This window comes from Nannobrachium achirus (assembly GCF_963921795.1).
Source record: "Nannobrachium achirus genome assembly, chromosome: 9".
Classification (NCBI taxonomy): domain Eukaryota; kingdom Metazoa; phylum Chordata; class Actinopteri; order Myctophiformes; family Myctophidae; genus Nannobrachium; species Nannobrachium achirus.
The window spans coordinates 42,101,989-42,123,801 of record NC_137818.1 but is presented as its reverse complement, the minus strand read 5'-3'; the positions used below and the strand labels follow the sequence as shown (position 1 = coordinate 42,123,801).

Here is a 21,813-nt window from a genome sequence, read left to right as displayed (position 1 = left end):
GACACTCTTACATAGACTAATGAAATGTTATACGCTCGATAATGAAACACTCTTACGCTCACTACTGAAACACTCGTACATACATACATACTTAGTAAATCTATGCGCGTTCGTATATGAAACCGTATACATACTCAACTGAACACTTACGCATGCATATGACAAACACATACACATACCTATATACTTCTGTGCCATATACACAAACGTACAAAATTATTTACACATATATATCTGAAACACTCACACATCCACCCATGAAAAGGCTGCATATATATTACTGAACACTCGTACGTGTACAACTGAATTTATTGTATTTCACATATATTCATGCAAGTAGTTTCACTAGTATGTATAAATGAATTCAATGATGTATAAACGTATCATTTCAGTGCTATGCATACGTGATTTCAGTATAATGTATGAAAGAGTTCCACATGTAATCGTACGAGTCATTTCAGTACTATATATATACGTTATTTCGATATTATATATATACATTATTTTGATAGCAATATATAATTTCATTACTATATGCAAATAAATCACATGTATTCATACAAGTAATTTCAGTTATATATATATAAGTCATTTCAATAGTATATATACATGATTTTAATAGCATGTATATATATAATTTCATTACTATATGCAAATAAATCACATGTAATCAAAAAAGTCATTTCAGTACTATATATATAAGTTATTTCGATAATATGTATACATTATTTTAATAGCATGTATATATCATTTCACTAGTATGTATGAAACCTCGCCTCACCAGGCTTTCCCTGAGGTTTTCAGTAGCACATACAAATCATTTTCACTGTCAACGGAAGGTGACCAAAGTCATGTGACCGAAGTCACGTGACTTCGTTTTCTTCCTGGCTTCAGACTGCAGACCACAGCTCCATCAGATGTAAACAACATTTGCTACAGACATGGAGGTAGGTGAGGGCAAATCTTCTATTGTTATTATTATAGAATGATAGAATCTATTTAATAAACTAACGTTTGTAAAGTGTTTTTTGTCAGTTGTGTCTTAAGGGTTTTGGTTTTGATTTGATGTAAAGAGAGTTTACTGTTAGCTAGCGAAATTAGCATTTTAGCTAAGTCTTGTTGCTGAGTTGGCTTTAGCCTGCAGTTTTTACAAGCCATGGCTCTATCTGCCTACCCTAATCTGTTCAGAGAGATGACAGTGCAACGTTTTTGCTCATCTATATCAGGCAATCAGGGCAATGAGAACAATGCTAATGACAGCGATTTTTTTCATTGTATTTATCATGGAAGGTGTGAATCTGTGAACAATATCAACAGACCTGACACAATCTAAATGCAAATACTCAAAGCATAAGTTGACGGTCGTTCACACTTAATGCTTGGCGTGAAGAACGGGCCGTTATTCTTTGAAGATATAATGAAAATACATGTGTGGTCACGGTGTTGCACCACGATTGGTTGCCTATAGAATTCCAGCCCGCCACGGCTGCCATGACATAACTGCACTCAGTTTGGCTCTGAGGTCACAGAATCGGATGGGTCACCAATTGCTGTGTAACGGCAATACGTGAAATGTCTGGATTTGCTAGGAGGAACGAGTACATACGTGGAGATGACATGTACACGTCTCGGGTTTAATGCGTGTTCATGTAGGACGGTGGTTCTCAACCTGTGGATCGGGACCCCCAGGGGCGTCCCCAAGTTATTTTGTGGGGTCCCCAGATGATTAATTTAATGTGCAACATTGTTTTCTCGCTCAACTGTAAACAAACCAACATGGGGTTCAAGTGTATAGAGTGCACATTTCTTAAGTGACAATTTAAGGACTATTTACAACCAATAAAATGACAAACATTGTCCAATTTGTCAAATATTAGTGTCAGAAATTGTGAAAATAGCCGATCTACATTGTAGATGTAATGCCTCAACTCTTAGTGCTCATCAGGGTGGGGGGTCCCCAGTTAAAATATGACAATTTAGGGGGTCGTGGCCTGAAAAGATTGCGAACCAGTGATGTAGGACAGGCAGCGACCCCCAAAATAATCATTTTGTTTTTGCTTCCTTAAAGAATATTATACCTTAATGCAGACTCCAATGCTATTTCCACTATAGTACCTTATTTTATTGGTCATTGTCAGTAATTTTTCTTTTATTTGAGTAATTTGTAGTAGTATTTATTGTAACACCTGGGGCAAACGCTCCACATGTCCCAGACGCTTCCATAGAGCCATTGTTTGGCTCCCAAACTATGTAATGCACTCCTGACTCCTCATTGAAATAGCTCTGCAGACTCACTCCCAATCTTCCACCATAATCTGAAGACTCGCCTCTTCAGACTCCACTTTAGCCACTTGCCCTAGCCTTTACGACTTTGAGGGCTTATCCAAAGGCTAAATGTAATTTAAATGTCATGTTTTATAGAAAGGTGGTCATTCATCCTTTAGTGTATCGTTTCAATGTACAATTTCTTTATTTATTATCTGCTGTTTGTTCATTAGATACTTTCGATTCTTATTTCTATGCATTTGATTTATTACCTTGTGTTGTCCAATGCTTACTGTAAATCGCTCTGGATTCTAAATGTCTGCTAAATGCCTACATTTTAACATATGAGCACTGACCCCTACAGCCTTGGACCGATGAACACTATCTCCAGCAGGCGCCCCCCAGCCTGACATTATCAACACCATGGCATCGACCAGCACAGCGCCCCCCAGCCGTGAAGTGAACACCATGGCATCGACCAACACAGCGCCCCCCCAGCCATGAAGTGAACACCATGGCATCGACCAACACAGCGCCCCCCCAGCCTTTGCCTTTGTGTGGCTTTAGTCACCAGCATGGAAGACCAGTATAGTAAGTATTATAGAATGTTGCCTTTCTGCCACTGTTCCAACACACATTACTTAGACGTTGCATTCATCCGACTCTCATTATTATTAACCTTCACTGCATGTGTAGCCACGTAGTCTGAGTAATGAGATGTTTTGACTGACAACTCAGAAATTGAGCTTGTCATATCATCAGGTGTGTTGCCAGGACATCGACAGGACAGGACAGGACATAAAGACAGGATAGAGTCACATAGACAGGATAACCTTTAAAATCAACCCATAGATTAACCAATACGACAGGTAAGGGATAAAGACGAGGCGCAGCCGAGGGGGGTTATCAGGCTGAAGGGATGTTATAGTGTACATGGAGTACCACCAAGGAGGCAGTCTTTATCCTGCTTATTACCCGCAATACCCGGCTACTGAATAAAATTAATAATTTGACTCAAAACTAAAAACAAAACAAAGTACCGGTATTTCCTTGTTTACAGACAGCTGAAAGTATTCCACAAGTGTTGCGCTGGACGTAGCAGCCAGTGGTGTAAAGTACATTTACTTAAATATTGTACTTAAGTATAATCTTTAGGTATTTGTTCTTTATTTGAGCATTTTCTTTATTTACTTTACTCCACTATACAGATCTCAGATCCAAATATGGTACTTTTACTCAATTTATTTGCAAACTTTAGTTATTAGTTACTTTGTAGATTTACAAGCTCACAATGCGAAGCATTCTGAGCTTGCAGATCTGCTATTTTCAAAACTGGGACATCTGCATAATGAGTACTTTTAATTCTTTTTACTTTTTTGATACTTTTACTCAAGTACATTTAGAATTCCGCCTTATTCCGGACATTTACTTGTAACTGAGTATTTCTTCATTGCAGTATTGAAACTTTTACTTGAGTAAAACATTTTTACTTTTTCACCACTGATAGCAGCTATTGTATGCCTGTCTGTTTTTTATGTGGGGGGTGGGGAAGAAGTACACTGCTCTGTTCTTCAGTACCGTGATTGGTCTTGATCAAGGAATTGACGCTCGACTGCATGGGGTTTTCAAGGAAAAGCCCATGCCCTTGTCGAGTCGGGCTTTGCGATCCTGGCTCGACAAAGTCTCTTTCTCAGCCTGGCTTGGCGTTAGTGGAACAGAATAAACCAGGCTATACAGAGGAGGCTTTGTCAAGTCTGGATTTGGCTTAAATCCTGGCTTATTTAATTCAGCTTTCGTGAAACAGGCCCCAGGAGGATGTAGTACAGTTATTGTTAAAGATAAGGATGCTCTCGTCTTTCAATTTTCAACCATAAAGACACTCCTATATTAAAAGTTTGCTAATATCTGCCTAATACTAAGCTGGTGACCAAAGGACAATAGTAAGTCTATTTGCTTTATTTCCATCAGGAAAGTCAACCCCGCTGACTCTGTGGACATGGACTGTGATGCTAAGAAGAAGACGATGCTGAAGGATTTGGACAGGTCCTTCCTGGGTGCAGTAGGTGCTGTGATTCCCCAGTCAGAGTATGAGTGGGATGGGGATCCCAGAAGAGGGTTGGGTGACCACCGCATCCCCAAAATGATGCTCACTTTCCCCAATGGCAGCTGCATCTCTGTGGATACGATCGCACCAAACAAAGGTAGCCAACCTTATAAGTCTGAGTTAAATGAACACTTTGATGCGAGGAAGTCATTTAAGGAATTGGAGCTTACCCATGGCTGTACTTTTTAGTTCCTCTGGATGTGAGTTTGCACATACTGGTAGATAAAAGTAGAAGTACATTGGTAATTTGAATAAACGCAATCCCTGTTCAACTTATTGATGTTCTAAACCAGGACAGACACTCAAAATTGTTACAGTAATATTAGAGCAATAGAGCATGGTCACACACACATACAGTATGCCTTAGATAAGAAGAGTCGGCTTCCTTAAACACCAGAATATAAACACCAGAATACCGGCGTTTCCGGTAAAGACAACAAAGCACATTACATTCACCCATTCATACACCGATGGCGGAGGAAAACCCTGCAAGGCACCAACATGCTCATCGGGAGCAATTAGGGGTTCAGCGTCTTGCTCAAAGACACTTGGACACCAACTCTTGGGGATCCCGAGATCGGTTCCCATCTGGCTGCTCTACCGGCCACTCTACCCCTGAGCCACTGCCACCTGATGTGCCTCATGCCTCGACATGCGTCTTTCAAAAAGTCTCATATACAAAAAGTCCATTAAAACTCACTCCTAGTATCTCACTCAGCAATACAGGGTTGCTATAAGAGTCTTTTTTATTTATGTGGAGTTTGGAAGAGTACACATTTATGTTACTTTTCTATACAGTAAATGATTTAGTCTACAGTTACAAGGACATACCGGTAGGCATCAACAGATGCATGTTGCCCCTATTTTATTTTTTTATTTTGCTTTTGTTTTTTGTGTCTTTAAAGGAGTAGTTCACCACTTTTCAACCTGTCTTCATATCAGACAGGTTGAATTAGTTCTCACTAATGTTGATGATAAAATATCACAATTTTTTTCTACTCAGTCCAAGTCTCCTGGGAGAGCTGTGGGAAGTTCAGAATCCATCGTCTTGTGACATCATCATTTTGAAAAGAATATATATATATTTTTATTAGCGCGATAACAATGGCTTCCACTTTAAAATTGCAACTTTTCAGGAATAGAAAGCCTGCAGTTTCTATAAGCTGGATTGGCAATCGATGATGTCACAAGACTATGGGTTTCTGACCTGCCCACAGCCCTCCTCTGAAAAAAAAAGAAAATAAAAAAGCTATTTTTGAGTGAGGACCAATTATATGAACATAGGTTGAAAAGTGGTGGAGTGCCCCTTTAAGTATTGTATATAGTATAAACTATACGACTGTATAAGTCTGATGTATGTATTGAACCCTTTTTAATCTTCATTTTCAGGTGTGATCAGGAAGAATTGCACATAATGTGTACCCCTGGCAGAGCTACAAGTGCTTTGGACTGAACTACAGGATGCGGGTGATTGAGAGTCTTGACGCAGACACAGAGACCAGACGCCTGTCTCCTGTAGCTGTACTGGGAGATGGCTATGTGGATCTGATTAATGGTGAAAATAGTTGGTTCAAGGTCCAACCACACACATTCATATCTACACGGGCACATAATCACTTTTGCATCACAATGGAAACACGCCTATGGCAGTACTGTATTTTTATCTATTTTGGTGTATTTAATTGTTGCTCTGTCTTCTTTTAAAGATGTCAGCTCACACACACACACACTTTTCTTTAGCAATGGCAAGTTTGTCTGGCTATAGCTATTTATAGACAGTGTTCCTGACAAACCTCCAAAGAAGTAACAAAACTCTCATCACTGTTGGTTCACAGGCCCTCAGGACCATGGCTGGTGTGCAGGCTACACCTGTCAGAAGAGGCTGTCTCTGTTCCACTGCATTGTGGCCACCGGACGCTCCTACGATGTCTTCAGCAGCGTCACACCTCAGAAACTACGCCTCATGATGATCAATGCCAAACCCTTTGAGGTACAGTACGTAGTATGTACCAGCGTCAAAGGAAAAGCCTGGACCTTCAAAGAGAATTATTTTTTCATGTTTTGAATGTGGTCTGGTCATAATGAAATTTAACAACCTTTCACCCAGCTGGGCTTTATCAAGTGTGCAGACATGTCCTTTAAGCCGGCATCATAGTCGCCTGGGCGGTGGAAGGCTTTACACCGCGTGTAGTCTTTTCGAGTCTTTTTCAGTCATGAAACTACACCGTTACATCATTCCTCGCGGTGGAGAGCTTTCCACCTCGAGTCCCAACACATCTCTATGTTTTTACTATCAGACAGACAGGCTCTACACCCCGTTCACTGATTGGTCAATCTAGACTAGTCAGTCACGGTGAATAGGTCTCCACCGTGGCGTACTATGATGTCCTGCACTTATTTTCTGACTTGAGGTGGAAAGCTTTCCACCTCAAATTTGCGGTGGATAGCTCTCCACCGTACACTCTGATACGGGCTTTAGTATTCACTTGATTGATTTTGGATCCAGCACGGTGTAAAAAGCCGTGGGGAGGTGCTTATCCTTGTGCTCTTGAGTAGGGATGGAGCTCTTAAATTTTGATTGATAATGAGCACCTTATTGATCCTGCTTATTGAGCCAGGCTTTTATCGAGCCCACTATTGAGCGTTTTCTAATATTTTGTGGAAAGATACGAGACCACAATTTCAGAACATAACTGGTATATATTTTTTAATTGGCCAGTTGTTGCAACTGTGAGTTTAACCATTTATGAAGATGACAATTGAAGTAACAAATATCATTAAAACGATCATTCATTAATGTGCAATATGTGTTAAATGGCTTTAAATTATGAATAGTACTGTAATAATTTCTTGATCGCCTCCTGTCTTGATTGTTTAAACATGACGTAATGGGCCGCTATGCTCAATAACAAGCTTGATAAGCCCAAAACGTATTTATACCGGGTACTCAATAAATCTGTTATCGAGTTACCCTTGTTTAGGGCTCCATCCCTACTCTTGAGTCATCTTTGCTCTTACGTTTGTCTTATAGGTTCAGAGAAGGGTTGAAAACTTGGAGTCCTGGAAAATATGCAGCAAAACCCTGATTCATTCAGACCAGCGATGTGCTTCAGTCCGAAACCCCTCACCGCTAACGAAGTCGATGCGTTTTTCCGTTACTCAGAGATGGGGAGCAACAAGAGAACGGGAGGGGAAAGAACAGTTCCTAGGTGGAGGGACCATTTACAAGATGTTGAAGGTGTGTGTGCCATACCATGTTTTTTTTTTTTCTTTTTTTTTCTGGAATTGTATTGGGGCATTCCACTGAAGACAAGTAGTCGAACTCTAGGCGCAGGATTTGTTGGTAAATGTTTAACGTTACGTAGACGTCACGTGATAACTTGCATCCACAACACCACTCCACATTAAGTCATTGGGGAAGAGGAGCGCTTCTTTTTCTTACCTCAATGTAGAGTTTGTGAACCGTTGCACAATTAACTGGAACGTGTCTGAATATATTTCTTTTTAAAACAAGGCCATGGAGCAGTTATGACAGATTTCTTATGTAAGCCATGGACGTACCTTGACAGATTTATGATTTCTGACCACTAGGTGGCACTGTTGACTTATCCAAAAGCATTTGCTTTGAGTCTAGGCTCGTGTGTGTGTGTGTGTGTGTGTGTGTGTGTGTGTGTGTGTGTGTGTGTGTGTGTGTGTGTGTGTGTGTGTGTGTGTGTGTGTGTGTGTGTGTGTGTGTGTGTGTGCTCTCATCCACTCCAATTGTAAACCTTCTTTAAAACAGCTTTTGGAGTACGTTTTGCGGCTCAAAAACGCGATTTATTCGGGGGAATAATAATAAGAATAATCTTTACGATTACAATAGGGTCCTCACACACTGTGTGTGCTCGGGCCCTAATTATTTTAATTATTTTCAGGTCAGGATACAAGACCTGAAAGCAGCCTGGCATCAACCAACACCATGGCAGCCAGCCTAGGAATGCGCCCCCCAGCCATTGACCCTGGAACACCATGGCCAGAAGCCGATACAGCTGGACAAGCACTTCTGTCGGCAGCCAAAGAAAGTTTCGTCTGGGACCTCAAAGATCTTTATAATATATAATATATTTGAATTTGACCATTTAGTGGTAAATGTTTAACATAGACACCACGGTGATGACCTGCGGTTGCAGAGGTTTGGGCGTTATTTAAAGCTGTCTTAAGTGAGCGGTAGTTCTTAAACAAAGATGAAACTGCAACTTCTCTATATTTTTATCAGTCTGCAAGCCTTGCTAGTAATGGTGATCGCGATGATGTTATTGCTTTTTTTTTTAAATAGGGTGCTGAACTGCATTCAACGCCTACAGCAAAACCCAGGAGAACAGAGATATACTAGTAAGACACCTCAGGGTGCCTTTAGGGCGAGGTCGCGCCAATTCTTGGCCATCTGGCCAGTGATGTATATGGGACCAGTTACTCCTATATGGAGACCCCTGGATGATAGTCAACAATGTTATGTCAAAACATGCCCATATATGGTCATTACCAAATATGGGCATTCCCAGATATGTCCTTAATATTTACACAAATATTAACGGCATAACACAATATCCTTAATGTCCTTAATATTGATAATATAGGAATCTCCATATATGGGAATAAAATGTATGTTAATTAGTAAAGCCAAGCAGGGCCTTGGTGAGTTAAGCCCTGGGTTTGGCGCTTGGGGATCTCCATATATGGTCATAAGGGGTCCTTTATTAACCCATTTAGAACGGGTACACATTATTGTGTATCATTATTTTATGCTTTAACTATTGAAAAACAAGCAGATAGCTCACACCGCGCTGCGAGCTTGTAGATCTGCCATTTTTGATAAAAAACGTGAAAATTAGAATTTTGACCCGATTCTATAAGTGTCTTTGGAATCCTAAGGTTTTTTGAAAAACGTATGTTTCTATGTCAGCGATCTGGCTAGCCATCGTCAAAGAAAAGGTCCTTTTCACTTAACTGGAGCTCAGTTAGTCTGTTCTTGAGAGACTACTATGTCAGTGGTGCTCAAACCTTTTCATGTGAAGGACCCAAAAATAGAGCCGCGCTGTGAGCTTGTATTTAGCTGTGAGGCTGTGAGTGTGTTTACTTAGAGTCGAATTGACTCGGCTAGAGCACCCTGGTTATATAAAACATGCTTCACTTCTGACTCCCAATATCATACTTGAACATGAATGAAAAACCACGCCTGAACATGTATTTTAAAAAATATTTTCGGCGAGTTGGGTCTCGCGGTGTTGCACCACGATTGGTTGCCTATAGAATTCCAGCCCTGCCACGGCTGCCATGACATAACTGCACTCAGTTCGGCTCTGAGGTGGGTCACAGAATCGGATGGGTCACCTAGGAACAAGTACATACATGGAGATGTACACGTCTCGGTTTTAATGCGTGTTCATGTAGGACGGTGGTTCTCAACCTGTGGGGGGGTCCCCAAATTATTTTGTGGGGTCCCCAGATGATTAACTTAATGTGCAACATTGTTTTTTCACTCAGCTGTAAACAAACCAACATGAGGTTCAAGTGTATAGAGTGTATTATGCACATTTCTAAAGTGACAATTTAAGGACTATTTAGAACCTATAAAATGACAAACATTGTCCAATTTGTCAAATATTAGTGGCAGAAATTGTGAAAACAGCCGATCTACATTGTAGATCGGCTATTTTCACAATAGAACCGTGTTATAGAAAATGTAATGCCTCAACTCTTAGTGCTCATCAGGGTGGGGGGTCCCCAGTTAAAATATGACAATTTAGGGGGTCGTGGCCTGAAAAGGTTGAGAACCAGTGATGTAGGACAGACAGCGACCCCCAAAATAATCATTTTGTTTTTGCTTCCTTAAAGAATATTATACCTTAATGCAGACTCCAATGCTATTTCCACTATAGTACCTTATTTTATTGGTCATTGTCAGTAATTTTTCAATGGTTAAAGCATTCAATAATTCTAGGCCTAAATGGGTTAATTAATATATATCCATATACATACAGTATATGGACTTCAAGGGATATTCCACTTTCAACAGGTACTGCAGTGGTAACAGTGGAAGGGCCTCTCTTCCCATACACACCCATTGTAACTTCAAACTCTATTTTAACCATGATAGATTCATTAAAAACACATTTTTTCTGGTGACTCATTTTACCTTCCTAATACGTGAGCAGGCTGTGTTTTTTCAATAACCTTTTTCATTTATTTGTAATAATTATTTGGGAAAATGGAAAAAATTAAATACAAACAAATAATTATTAAAAATAAATGAAAAAAGTTATTGAATAAACCCGGCCTGCTCACATATTAGGAGGGTAGTATGAGTCACCAGAAAAAAATTATGGGTGTTTTTAATGAATCCATCATAGTTAAAATGAAGTTTGAAGTTACAATGGGTGTGTGTGGGGAGAGGCCCTGGTAACATTTACATCAAATATCTAAATATTCAATCAAGCTAATTAAAAACTGTTCCGGGTGTTCATAAAAGCCTGATTAGATGATAAGATTACCAAAACAAATTTTTGAAAGTGAAATACCCCTTTAATATTGACGGAAGGTAGGGTGTAAATCAGAGTAAAGCAGGCTTTTGGTCGTCGGACTGTCTAGATATGATCTAATTTGTACACTGTCAGAGTTAATGGGAGACCTTGAAATTTGAAAGTTTGAGAAACACTGATCTAGGATGTGAAATGAACACTTGGCCATTATATGAATGTATTTTAGCTGTACATGCATGGATTATCTACAAGCTCACAACCAGTCAGTGCATTGTGATCTTTGTAGATCTTTACGTATTTTCGTATTTTAATTAAAATATTAACAACCTCCTGTTTCTGTGCATCCTGTTCCTTAAACCAGAAATTAATTTGCAAACCCAGCAAATATTACTCTTTTAGAGCATTTAAAACAGTTGTCAAGTGTAATTGTTTACTGTCTGGACACTGTTGTCAAGTGTAATTGTTGTCTCAGTAGTCTGGACTTGAACCATTGGTAATAGACTGGCAACAGATACAATGGAATGATGTTAGACAGTCAGACCTATACAAGTGTGGCATGTAAACAATACCAGTACAGTACTGGAACAGAATGGTATAAGTGTTACATTCAATGCAATTCTAAAATGTAGACGTACTGTAGTTTTGCTTTCAATGTTTTATTTTAGTTCAAGTATTGGCATCCAAATATACTTTTTTTGTAAAGATGTATTTATTGACAGTGCACAAAGTACATCTATCCATTTCTTAGATGTCCAACAATCTACCAAGTGTGGACAACTCCAAAGCAAATGAATCAAATCACCTTCATTTACCTTACACCTCTGACACAGGGTAGAAAATGTGGAGTGACACGGTGGAGTGGTGTCCTGTGATAGATTAAATTGCATTTGTCTATGCTTTGTGGAGACCAGGACTATTTCTAAGACGTTTCCTCAGCTTCCTATTTGCTTTTAAGGGCCAGCTTATAAACCAAAGGATTCCTATTTATTTGGGAGAGATTATTCCCCTGGTGGAGGAGATCCAGTAGTTTCCTCTGATCCAGTGCCTGATTTGGAGAACAGATTATGATTTGCCAATCCAAATATACTTTTAAAGTACAAAAAGTAAAACTGCTCTACTGAATCCCCTGTGTTTTCTTAACCTGTTCTGCTGGCATCGGGACGTTTTGAGAGGAAGGGTCGTACAGTAGTTTACCAGGGATAGTCTTCTATCAAAAATGTATTGTCTGCCATCACAGCAATATCCTCTGTCAGCAGGCTTAAACAGTTCTTTATCACTGGCAGATACGAAGGTGACTGCTCCATGCCGTGCCACCCCGATCAGACCCTTCAGGGTGGTATGAGATTTGCAGAGGCAGACTTTCTGGCTGTTGGCATCTTACCTCTGCACAGTCAACAATTACCTACCAATCAAGAAATCAAGAAAAACTTTTTTCACACATCAAAGTCCTACAGCAACATTGAGTGATAAACATCTCATCCAGCAGAGGAAGGGCACTGTACAAACATATTAGATAATCATTATGTCAAGCATTCATTTTACACACAATCTGTGACTACAGGGATGATCAGAAACGGTTTGACAAAAAAAAAATGAAGAAAAAATAATGACTTTAATCTGTGAGTCTGAGCCTTAAAATACAGGCAGCTAGATGTGTCATTTAATGCAGTGGTTTTCACACCTTTACATGTCAAGGACCCCCAAATTGACACTTATTAACCTGTGGACCCCATTTGAAAAGATATGCCAGGGACCCCCATATAAGAGAATATGTTTTACTGCTCCAGCAGTGGTTCCTAACTATTTTAATTTCAAGGACCCCCAGTTTGACATGCCCATTGCCCAGTGTGCACGGGCCTTTTAGGTTACAGACCCCATTTAATGGTATTTCTATCTCTGGGACTGCAATTTATATTGTAAAATGTTAATTTAATTGAGTGTACAAATGAGCCTTTTAGGGTCCATTTGGTTCCATTTTACACTCTGAGTTACAGACCCATAATAAGGGTCCATTTGCTTCCTAACTATCATTTAGCTGGGGACCCCCTGGAACTCCCTCAAGGACCCCTGGGGATCCCCGGACCCCACTTTGAGAACCAATGATTTAATGCACCATATAGCTATGATTAATGCCATGTTTGTTGTAAGCTTGTAGATCGGCTATTTTCTGCAAAGAGCTTTCGTGGAGAGGGGAAAAGGAGCCAAGTATTGTCTATTGGGCTTTTTAGGTGGTTAAATGTATGAAACAAACAACTATTTACACAACACGGATGATAGTAAATGGAGCAATCTATGAAAAGGTTTAATCTGCAACAATTTTATGCAATGTGCTTGATCTCAGCTAAGGCCTGAGACATGGCCTGAACACGTTGAAGACTCCTGCAGTAGAAAGTAAGCATCGATGGGTGGATTCAAAACCCGGCTATGGTCATCTTCTCTGGAACCAAGGTGCTGATCATGTCTCTGAGTCTGAAAGATAAAAAAATAAATTGGATGTAAAACAAATGACCCCCTTACAGAAATAACACTGACAGTGGTTCTCAAAGTGGATTTCAGGGACCCCCAGGGGTCCCACTGGTTCCCATCATAATGATTGATATTAAAAACAAATGGACACAAGTTTGTAACTCTGACAGTGTACAAGTGGAACCAAATGGACCCTTACCGGTTCATTTGGTTCCAAAGTTTGACCTGTATGGGTCAATTTAGACCCCCCTAAAGGAACCCACAGACCGAGTCCCACTTTGACAACCCCTTCTTTTTATGGCTACATGATTATATTTAATTAATATGGGATAATTCATGTATTTTCATTATATCTTCAAAGAATAACGGCCCGTTCTTCACGCCAAACATTAAGTGTGAACGACCGTCAACTTATGCTTTGAGTATTTGCATTTAGATTGTGTCAGGTCTGTTGATATTGTTCACAGATTCACACCTTCCATGATAAATACAATGAAAAAAATCGCTGTCATTAGCATTGTTCTCATTGCCCTGATTGCCTGATATAGATGAGCAAAAACGTTGCACTGTCATCTCTCTGAACAGATTAGGGTAGGCAGATAGAGCCATGGCTTGTAAAAACTGCAGGCTAAAGCCAACTCAGCAACAAGACTTAGCTAAAATGCTAATTTCGCTAGCTAACAGTAAACTCTCTTTACATCAAATCAAAACCAAAACCCTTAAGACACAACTGACAAAAAACACTTTACAAACGTTAGTTTATTAAATAGATTCTATCATTCTATAATAATAACAATAGAAGATTTGCCCTCACCTACCTCCATGTCTGTAGCAAATGTTGTTTACATCTGATGGAGCTGTGGTCTGCAGTCTGAAGCCAGGAAGAAAACGAAGTCACGTGACTTCGGTCACATGACTTTGGTCACCTTCCGTTGACAGTGAAAATGATTTGTATGTGCTACTGAAAACCTCAGGGAAAGCCTGGTGAGGCGAGGTTTCATACATACTAGTGAAATGATATATACATGCTATTAAAATAATGTATACATATTATCGAAATAACTTATATATATAGTACTGAAATGACTTTTTTGATTACATGTGATTTATTTGCATATAGTAATGAAATTATATATATACATGCTATTAAAATCATGTATATATACTATTGAAATGACTTATATATATATAACTGAAATTACTTGTATGAATACATGTGATTTATTTGCATATAGTAATGAAATTATATATTGCTATCAAAATAATGTATATATATATAATATCGAAATAACGTATATATATAGTACTGAAATGACTCGTACGATTACATGTGGAACTCTTTCATACATTATACTGAAATCACGTATGCATAGCACTGAAATGATACGTTTATACATCATTGAATTCATTTATACATACTAGTGAAACTACTTGCATGAATATATGTGAAATACAATAAATTCAGTTGTACACGTACGAGTGTTCAGTAATATATATGCAGCCTTTTCATGGGTGGATGTGTGAGCGTTTCAGATATATATGTGTAAATAATTTTGTACGTATGTGTATATGGCACAGAAGTATATAGGTATGTGTATGTGTTTGTCATATGCATGCGTAAGTGTTCAGTTGAGTATGTATACGGTTTCATATACGAACGCGCATAGATTTACTAAGTATGTATGTATGTACGAGTGTTTCAGTAGTGAGCGTAAGAGTGTTTCATTATCGAGCGTATAACATTTCATTAGTATATGTAAGCGTGTCTCAACAGCGTGTGTCAAAGTGTCTCAATATTGAATGTAAAAGCATTTCAGTAGTACGTATAAGACTGTCTCATTAGTGTGTGTAAAAGTGTCTCACTATTTTTGGCCTAAAGGGCCCCTCATAGTGATCACCCTCCCCTGTGCCAATGTTGGCACCTGCTGTGCCTAAGGTTGCCCTGCCCTAGTAGATATAGGCTACATTACATGCATGGAACAATCCAAAAACCATAATTTATCTCAGCATGTAGTAATCTGGAAATCCACTGGACCAGCTGGCTTTTCTGGGTTTCTGCTGAACTCATGCTGTGAAGAGCTGGCAGGAAAAGGCTAGAAAACTACAAGTGGAGATAGATATTAAATCCCTTCGAAATGAGGGGGTTATACACTGCCGCCTTTTTTTCTCTTTTTTTCTTTGGACCGCAATGGTGATTGCGTCATAGCAGCCTTTAGTCCCACCTCACGTCGCGGTAGTAGAAACAGGCTCCTTAAATTCCCTATTCTATGTTCTGTTGACCAGGATGTTTATGTGTTATCCTTAGCCTAAATGTTTTACTGCACCTTTGTGCTGTTTACATTTTGTGACTAATGAAGTATTGAATCAGTCAATTAAGTCTCGCCCAATAAGGACGAGGTTGTGATCTCCATATATGGGTATAAAATCTCCATATACTGTATGGGCATATATTGATGACATCAGGGATCTCCATCTATGGGCATAAAATGGAACGTGACATGAGGTGTGACTGACTGATATGAGCTGGTCGTTTTCATACTAACTGCGACCTACGGTTGCAATGAAAAACTATAAATATTAAAGTAGCCTGAGTTGACGTTAAAATGACCCCAAACAGGTTTGAAAGTGAAAAGGCCTTCAACATTGGGATTTTACACTGCAATAGGAGGACATATATGATTGCAAACTTCACACAGTAAACAGAGACACCTTGACCATAGATGTAAAAGTTGATGTAGTAGCTTGAAAACAGCGTGATCTCTGCATCATAGACCCTCGGTAATACAGTAGTACTGGCACAGCATCTGGCGTGGAGCAGAAGTAATACCAGACACCTGTGTCCTTCAGGCCTCTATTTATTTGTTTCACCTGCTAGGTTGTCCTTCCAAAAACCTGTAAAATGACCCCCCAACTTCCCCCTAATCACTGCGACATGCATGTGATCACTGCGACATCTGTTGTGAAGGAGACTTGGCTGGGAGATCTTCCAGGTTGATTAAACAATTAATTTAAAATGGAATTAAACAGGGGCAATGGAAGCATTTCAACATTTCTTTCGAATTTTCTAGCAGCCAATTTATGAACAATAATGACTTGTATCCAATTATCAAATTGACTAAAGATAACATTTAACAAACTAAGCCAACTTACCTCCCAGTGAAACACAACATTTACAGTCTTATTTGCTGTAGTCTTATTTGCATGAATGATTAATTAGTGAGTGGAGTGCTGTATGTTAAAAACAAGGATGGGAGCTTGGAGTGAGGGTGCATAGTGTTGTCCTTTCTCAATCCTCTTGGAAGTTGTTATATAGGTATAGGGATGTGTATGGCTGCCCAAAAGTAGATTATTCTACTGCTATTAATAACGATTATTCAATTCAATGTAATTCCAGTTTATGGTTTTTATCTTCTTCTCTCAGCCATGAAGGCACTGAAAACATGCAAGAGAAGCCAACAAGAAGCTTATGAGCTTGGCAGCATTTCCCCGAAGTTCAGTTTATTAATGTTGTTGAATGATATGTTCCCAGAGAAAGGCTCAAGTGAGCAACGCGTAATCACATTAAGTAGATTTAGTCTGCATATAATGTACTGTGGCTAATAATCTGTGGCTATAACTGATAAACGAAGCATCCTTTAATGCTATAAGTTTCTCACTGTTTGTACTTATTTATATTTATATGAGCCGAGAAATTAAACTCTGGAGTCGGTTGGCTTCTCAATTCTCATGTCACTGGGCCTTACACATAAAACTCAATCTTCGAGCATTAGTTGTCGGCCTTGGGGACTGACAACAACATGTCAGCGATGTCAGCTGTATATATTCTTTGTGGTTATGGATGCCTGGACTTTTTCTTTTATTTGTTTTCTTTGTGATAAACGAAAGAAGGAGCCCATGAAGCAGGGGCGTCACAAGGGGTAGGAAAGTGGGACTGAGTTACCAGGGCCCAAGGTGGTGGAGGGGCCTTAATTATTTTATACTTTAGCTATTGAAAAATAGCAGATATACAAGCTCACAGCGCGGCACCGAGTGCCGCGCTGCGAGCTTGTAGATCTGCTATTTTTGAAAAGTCGTGAAAATGTGCGCAAATCTTTGAATATATGTATGTATTTTTTAACTATTAGCGAACATTTCTAACTAAAATTTTGCTTCTGGGGGGTCCCTGGAACTAAATATTTTGAGATGGGGGGGTCCTTCACATGAAAAGGTTTGAGCATCACTGACGTGGAAACATAGGTTTCTTAGCACACATTTTCACGATTTTTCAAAAATAGCAGATCTACAAGCTCGCAGCTCATGGGGGGCCCGCAGTGAATCCTTGTACCCAGGGCCCAGAATTTGGTGTGACGCCCCTGAGGGCAGCCACTTGGAATTCTGGGCCCCCGTGAGAACACATCATAACGTACCCTCAATATTTATTAAACAATAAAACAATAAACTGTGACATCTTTTACGGGCCCCTGTCAGCTGTCAACTTTTCACCCCTACTTGGCCCATAACATCATTTTTTTGTCCATTTTTGTCACTGTCAACACGGCAGATTTACATGCAAAGAGAGATGCTTCGTAGATGAGGCTGTGTGATGAATTATCCTTTGAGAATGCGGTTCGGCTACCTCCGCCAACTGCATGACATCAATGTGACCTGCGCTCCTCATTACTTATTTTCATCTCCTTTATGTGAAATACCCTATTGTGTCCCCTCCTATTCACTCTGTCAATCTCCCCCCCCCCCCCCCCACACACACACAAAGTAATAGGCCTAGTCATAATAACTTCTCACTCTCATACATTTAGCCAACTCTCTTACCCAGAATGCTTTATAATGAGCGAGCAAGTCATGTCTCGCTAGCTCAAGGCCATCTCAACAACAGCATACAGGTTACATAATCTGTGCACAATAAAATCAGTGTTCATTTATCCAATGGGATTTCATTTACAAATCAAACCATATTCCATTTGTGTAACAGCATGCTCTTCATTTATTGTATCTCTTCAGCCTTGGAAATGTATTTGTCTCTGTCCTGTCCTGTCCTGTCCTGTTCTTGTTCCCGGTTTGGTTTGGATTAGGTGTTTAGTCATGTTTAGCTCTGTACTGTGTGTTCTGTATTAAGGCCGATACATACTCCACTTTTAAGGGGAACACACTGGCTGCGGAGCGGCTACGGACATTTTTCACAGCGCGGCAATGCCTGGAAAATAGAACGGTGGCGTATTGGAACGGTGTGCGAGACGTGAACGCGTGACTGACGCTGCCTTTGTGGGTGCGTTCATTGAAAATAATGGGGGTGGATGTTTTGACGTGCGCCGTCCGCAGCCGATGTGTGTGTGCCTTCAGACGGCAGCACCGAACAGCCAAATGAATGACTGTACAGGGGCGATCTCTTCAGATTTATTCTCTCTGGGACCCGGTTTAAAAAGTGAGCGTACTCTGCTCTGTCTGGACAAAACATCTAAACCATTAAACGGTTTTGCGGATTTGCCTAAAAACGTTTCCGTTTGGATGTTGCCTTAAGTCACCTATCCCTGTGTTGATTGTCTAGTTGAGTTCACCTGTGTCTAGTTAGTTCTTGTCTATTTATGCCACCCTGAGTGTCTTCTGTTTAGCCTGTTACCAGCTTGTTTGTCTTGAGAGTTTGTGTTCGGGCCCTAAGCCTTTCGAAACCTGATTTTTGCACCTGTTTTTGGAACAACCTTGGTTATTTGAATAAACCGTTTAAGTTGAACCTTGGCTGCCTCGAGTCTGGGTCCAATTCCTCACTCAACAGAATGGTTCAAAAGTTGGGCAAGTTAGCAAACAACATAGGAGAAGTTATGATGTGTGGGTAACGAGAAGCGCAGTATGACTATGACGTTGGCGTGCCACGCCACGCCGGTGGTGCAATACTGTGGGAACACTGTGGTGTCCCGTTTAGCGACCAAAACACACCTGCGTGGGATAGTTTTGTACCATCAGCACGCCAACATTGGGGGAACAGTATTTTAATGTTATTTCTGTATGCCTTTTTTTTACACCGAAAAGCCAAATTAATGACGGTACTAACCCTTTGGACGTGGCCATAGTCACCTATCCTTGTGTTGATTCTCTAGTTGAGTTCACCTGTGTCTAGTTAGTCCTTGTCTATTTATGCCACACTGTGTGCCTTTTGTTTAGCCTTGAGAGTTTGTCTTGAGAGTTTCTGTGCATTTTAACAGTGGGCGACGGGCGGCCATAATTTCCGGAAGTGCGTTATTTGTCATTGGGACCCGGCAACTACTAACGATAGCAGGCGATGAGGCGACGTCGCCTAAAAACATGAAAATAGTTTATCTTTTCAACAACATTGCCCAGAGTCGCCAGCTGTTGCCCGCGGTTAAAACGTAGGGTTATGTGTTTTTGTACCTGTTTTTTGGAACAACCTTTGTTATTTGAATAAACCGTTTAAGTTGAACCTTGGCTGCCTAGAGTCTGGGTCCAATTCCTCACTCAACAGAGTGGTTCAAAAGGTGGGCAAGTTAGCAAACAACAGAGGAGAAGTTATGATGTGTGGGTAACGAGAAGCGCAGTATTACAGTGACGTTGGCGTGCCATGCCACGCCAATGGTGCAATACTGTGGGAACGCTGCAGTGTCCCGTTAAGCAACCAAAACACCTCAATTAATTTCGGCAAGTTAGCAAACAACAGAGGAGAAGTTATGATGTGTGGGTAACGAGAAGAGCAGCTAGTATTACTGTGACGTTGGCGTGGCGTGCCTCGCCCATGGTGCAATACCGTTTAGCGACCAAAACACCCCTGTGCGGGATAGTATTGTACCATCGTCACGCCAACATTGTCGGAACGGTATTTTAATGTTATTTCTGTATGCCTTTTCCTATAATATTTTTAAAATACAATTATTTTCTTTAGAGAGAGATTTTGTCTTATAAATATGTTTTCCAAAAATGAGTCTTGAAAAATGGGGGTCTTCTTATAGTCAGAGTCGTCTTATATTCGGCAGAATCGGCACAATACGGTACTTACGGTATTTAGGTCACAGGTCCCTCCTAACTGCCCCTCTCTTCTCTGTCCCCCTCCAACAGTGGCATGTATGACTTCTACCACTACTTCTACATGCTGACCAATGTCCTGTTCTACGTCAGCTCGGCCATAAACCCGGTCCTCTACAACCTGGTGTCTGCCACGTACCGCCAGGTCTTCTTCTCCACGCTGCGCTACATCTGCATGCCCTGCCGCCACCGCCGCCCGCTGGGGCCGCAGCGCACCCTGACCCGCCACTCCCTCAGCATCTCCAGCAACCACACCCTCTCCACCAACATCATCAAGGAGACCGCCTACTGATTATTGTCATCGGTTGTTATACTTCACTTCACTTCACACACACACACACACACACACACACACACACACACACACACACACACACACACACACACACACACACACACCACTGTTTCTAGGTGGCTGCTGATGATGAGGACTGTTTTGGTTCGAGTCGGGCGATTTGGAGAAGAAAATTGATTATTCGGGTGTCTGCTCCACCCCGGTCACTGGAGGTTGATATGGAAACCGCTGACCGCATTATCTCTGAGCAAACATTTCGTTTCAGAGGAGCGGTGTTAACGTCCATCTAGCATTACTTGAGTGCCCTTCAGATTAAGAATGTGTGACTAAGGAAGGAAGGAAGGAGGGATGGTGGTAGGGAGAGAGAGAGAGAGAGAGAGAGAGGGAGAGAGAGAGAGAGAGAAAGAAAGAAAGAAAGAAAGACTAATGAAATAATGACTATTTAACATTTGTTAAAGCCTGTAAATACTGTACATGTTTTGTCATTTATACGACCAGTCACGTTCATTGTTTATACTGTACAATACAGATTCTTATGCGCTGCCATCAGTGTTTATGTCTAGATATTTTGAACATGAAGTTATAAACCTATATAAACCTCATTAAGTCCTCTCTGCCTGGCTCTGGACAGTAAGTGTTTATTCTGTGTAACCAGTCCAAGCTCATATTAAATATCTCCCATCAGCTATGAGTGCAGGGAGAACACTTACACAACCTACGGAATTTGACCTTCGCTGACGGTATGAAGACGATGAGCCTCATTCACTAAACTGGTGTTACAGTGCGTCCTTATTTTGTAATTATCGGCATATCGGCCTGATTCGTCACTCTTTTATTGTCCGTGAATTTTGACAGACGTCCGCTCTTTCTCGCGTCTGCTCGGAGGTAGACATACATGGGAGCAAAGCTTGCGTACGTCAGCAGAATGCCTTATTCTTCATGCAAAATCAATTATTTATTATCTTTTTTAATATTAACCACATCACATGAACGCAGTCCTACCATCTGATACAGTATGGATGAAATCTAGCTGTGTACATTACTCTATTTCCAATCTCACCAAATCCCCTCAGTAATTAATTAAGCTCTGATAAAAAATATTAACACTTATGTTGCAATGATTTTTTCTCTTCAATGTC

The 21,813-nt window shown here is 40.4% G+C and overlaps 2 protein-coding genes across 3 annotated transcripts in view; both read left to right on the top strand.

Annotated features, from left to right (window-relative positions):
* ntsr1 (neurotensin receptor 1 (high affinity)) overlaps positions 1-20,671 on the top strand; it is a gene marked incomplete at both ends in the record, with an annotated part of 93,601 nt that extends 72,930 nt beyond the window's left edge. The window contains one exon of the mRNA XM_080732775.1: positions 20,413-20,671. Within this exon, the coding sequence (XP_080588901.1) occupies positions 20,413-20,671 (259 nt within the window). The remainder of the gene's footprint in view (positions 1-20,412) is intronic.
* On the top strand, positions 904-8,872 carry LOC308291646 (uncharacterized protein). 2 transcript variants are annotated; one of them, XM_080733707.1, is made up of 7 exons: positions 904-947; positions 2,630-2,856; positions 4,234-4,466; positions 5,759-5,924; positions 6,205-6,359; positions 7,401-7,607; positions 8,284-8,872. In XM_080733707.1, exons 4-7 carry the CDS (start codon positions 5,831-5,833, stop codon positions 8,341-8,343), a joined length of 516 nt encoding a protein of 171 aa, XP_080589833.1. In that variant the 5' UTR covers positions 904-947; positions 2,630-2,856; positions 4,234-4,466; positions 5,759-5,830; the 3' UTR covers positions 8,344-8,872. The 2 variants fall into 2 exon arrangements, with proteins under 2 accessions (XP_080589833.1, XP_080589832.1); XM_080733706.1 differs by having other exon boundaries at positions 929-951.
* Positions 20,672-21,813: the final 1,142 nt, after the last annotated feature.

Excerpts from the sequence above, each read along its gene's own strand:
- LOC308291646 (XM_080733707.1), top strand. The coding sequence starts at position 5,831 with ATGCGGGTGATTGAGAGTCTTGACGCAGACACAGAGACCAGACGCCTG. Across the intron at positions 5,925-6,204 it reads CTATGTGGATCTGATTAATG|GCCCTCAGGACCATGGCTGG; the intron begins GTGAAAATAGTT and ends GTTGGTTCACAG. Across the intron at positions 7,608-8,283 it reads CCATTTACAAGATGTTGAAG|GTCAGGATACAAGACCTGAA; the intron begins GTGTGTGTGCCA and ends AATTATTTTCAG.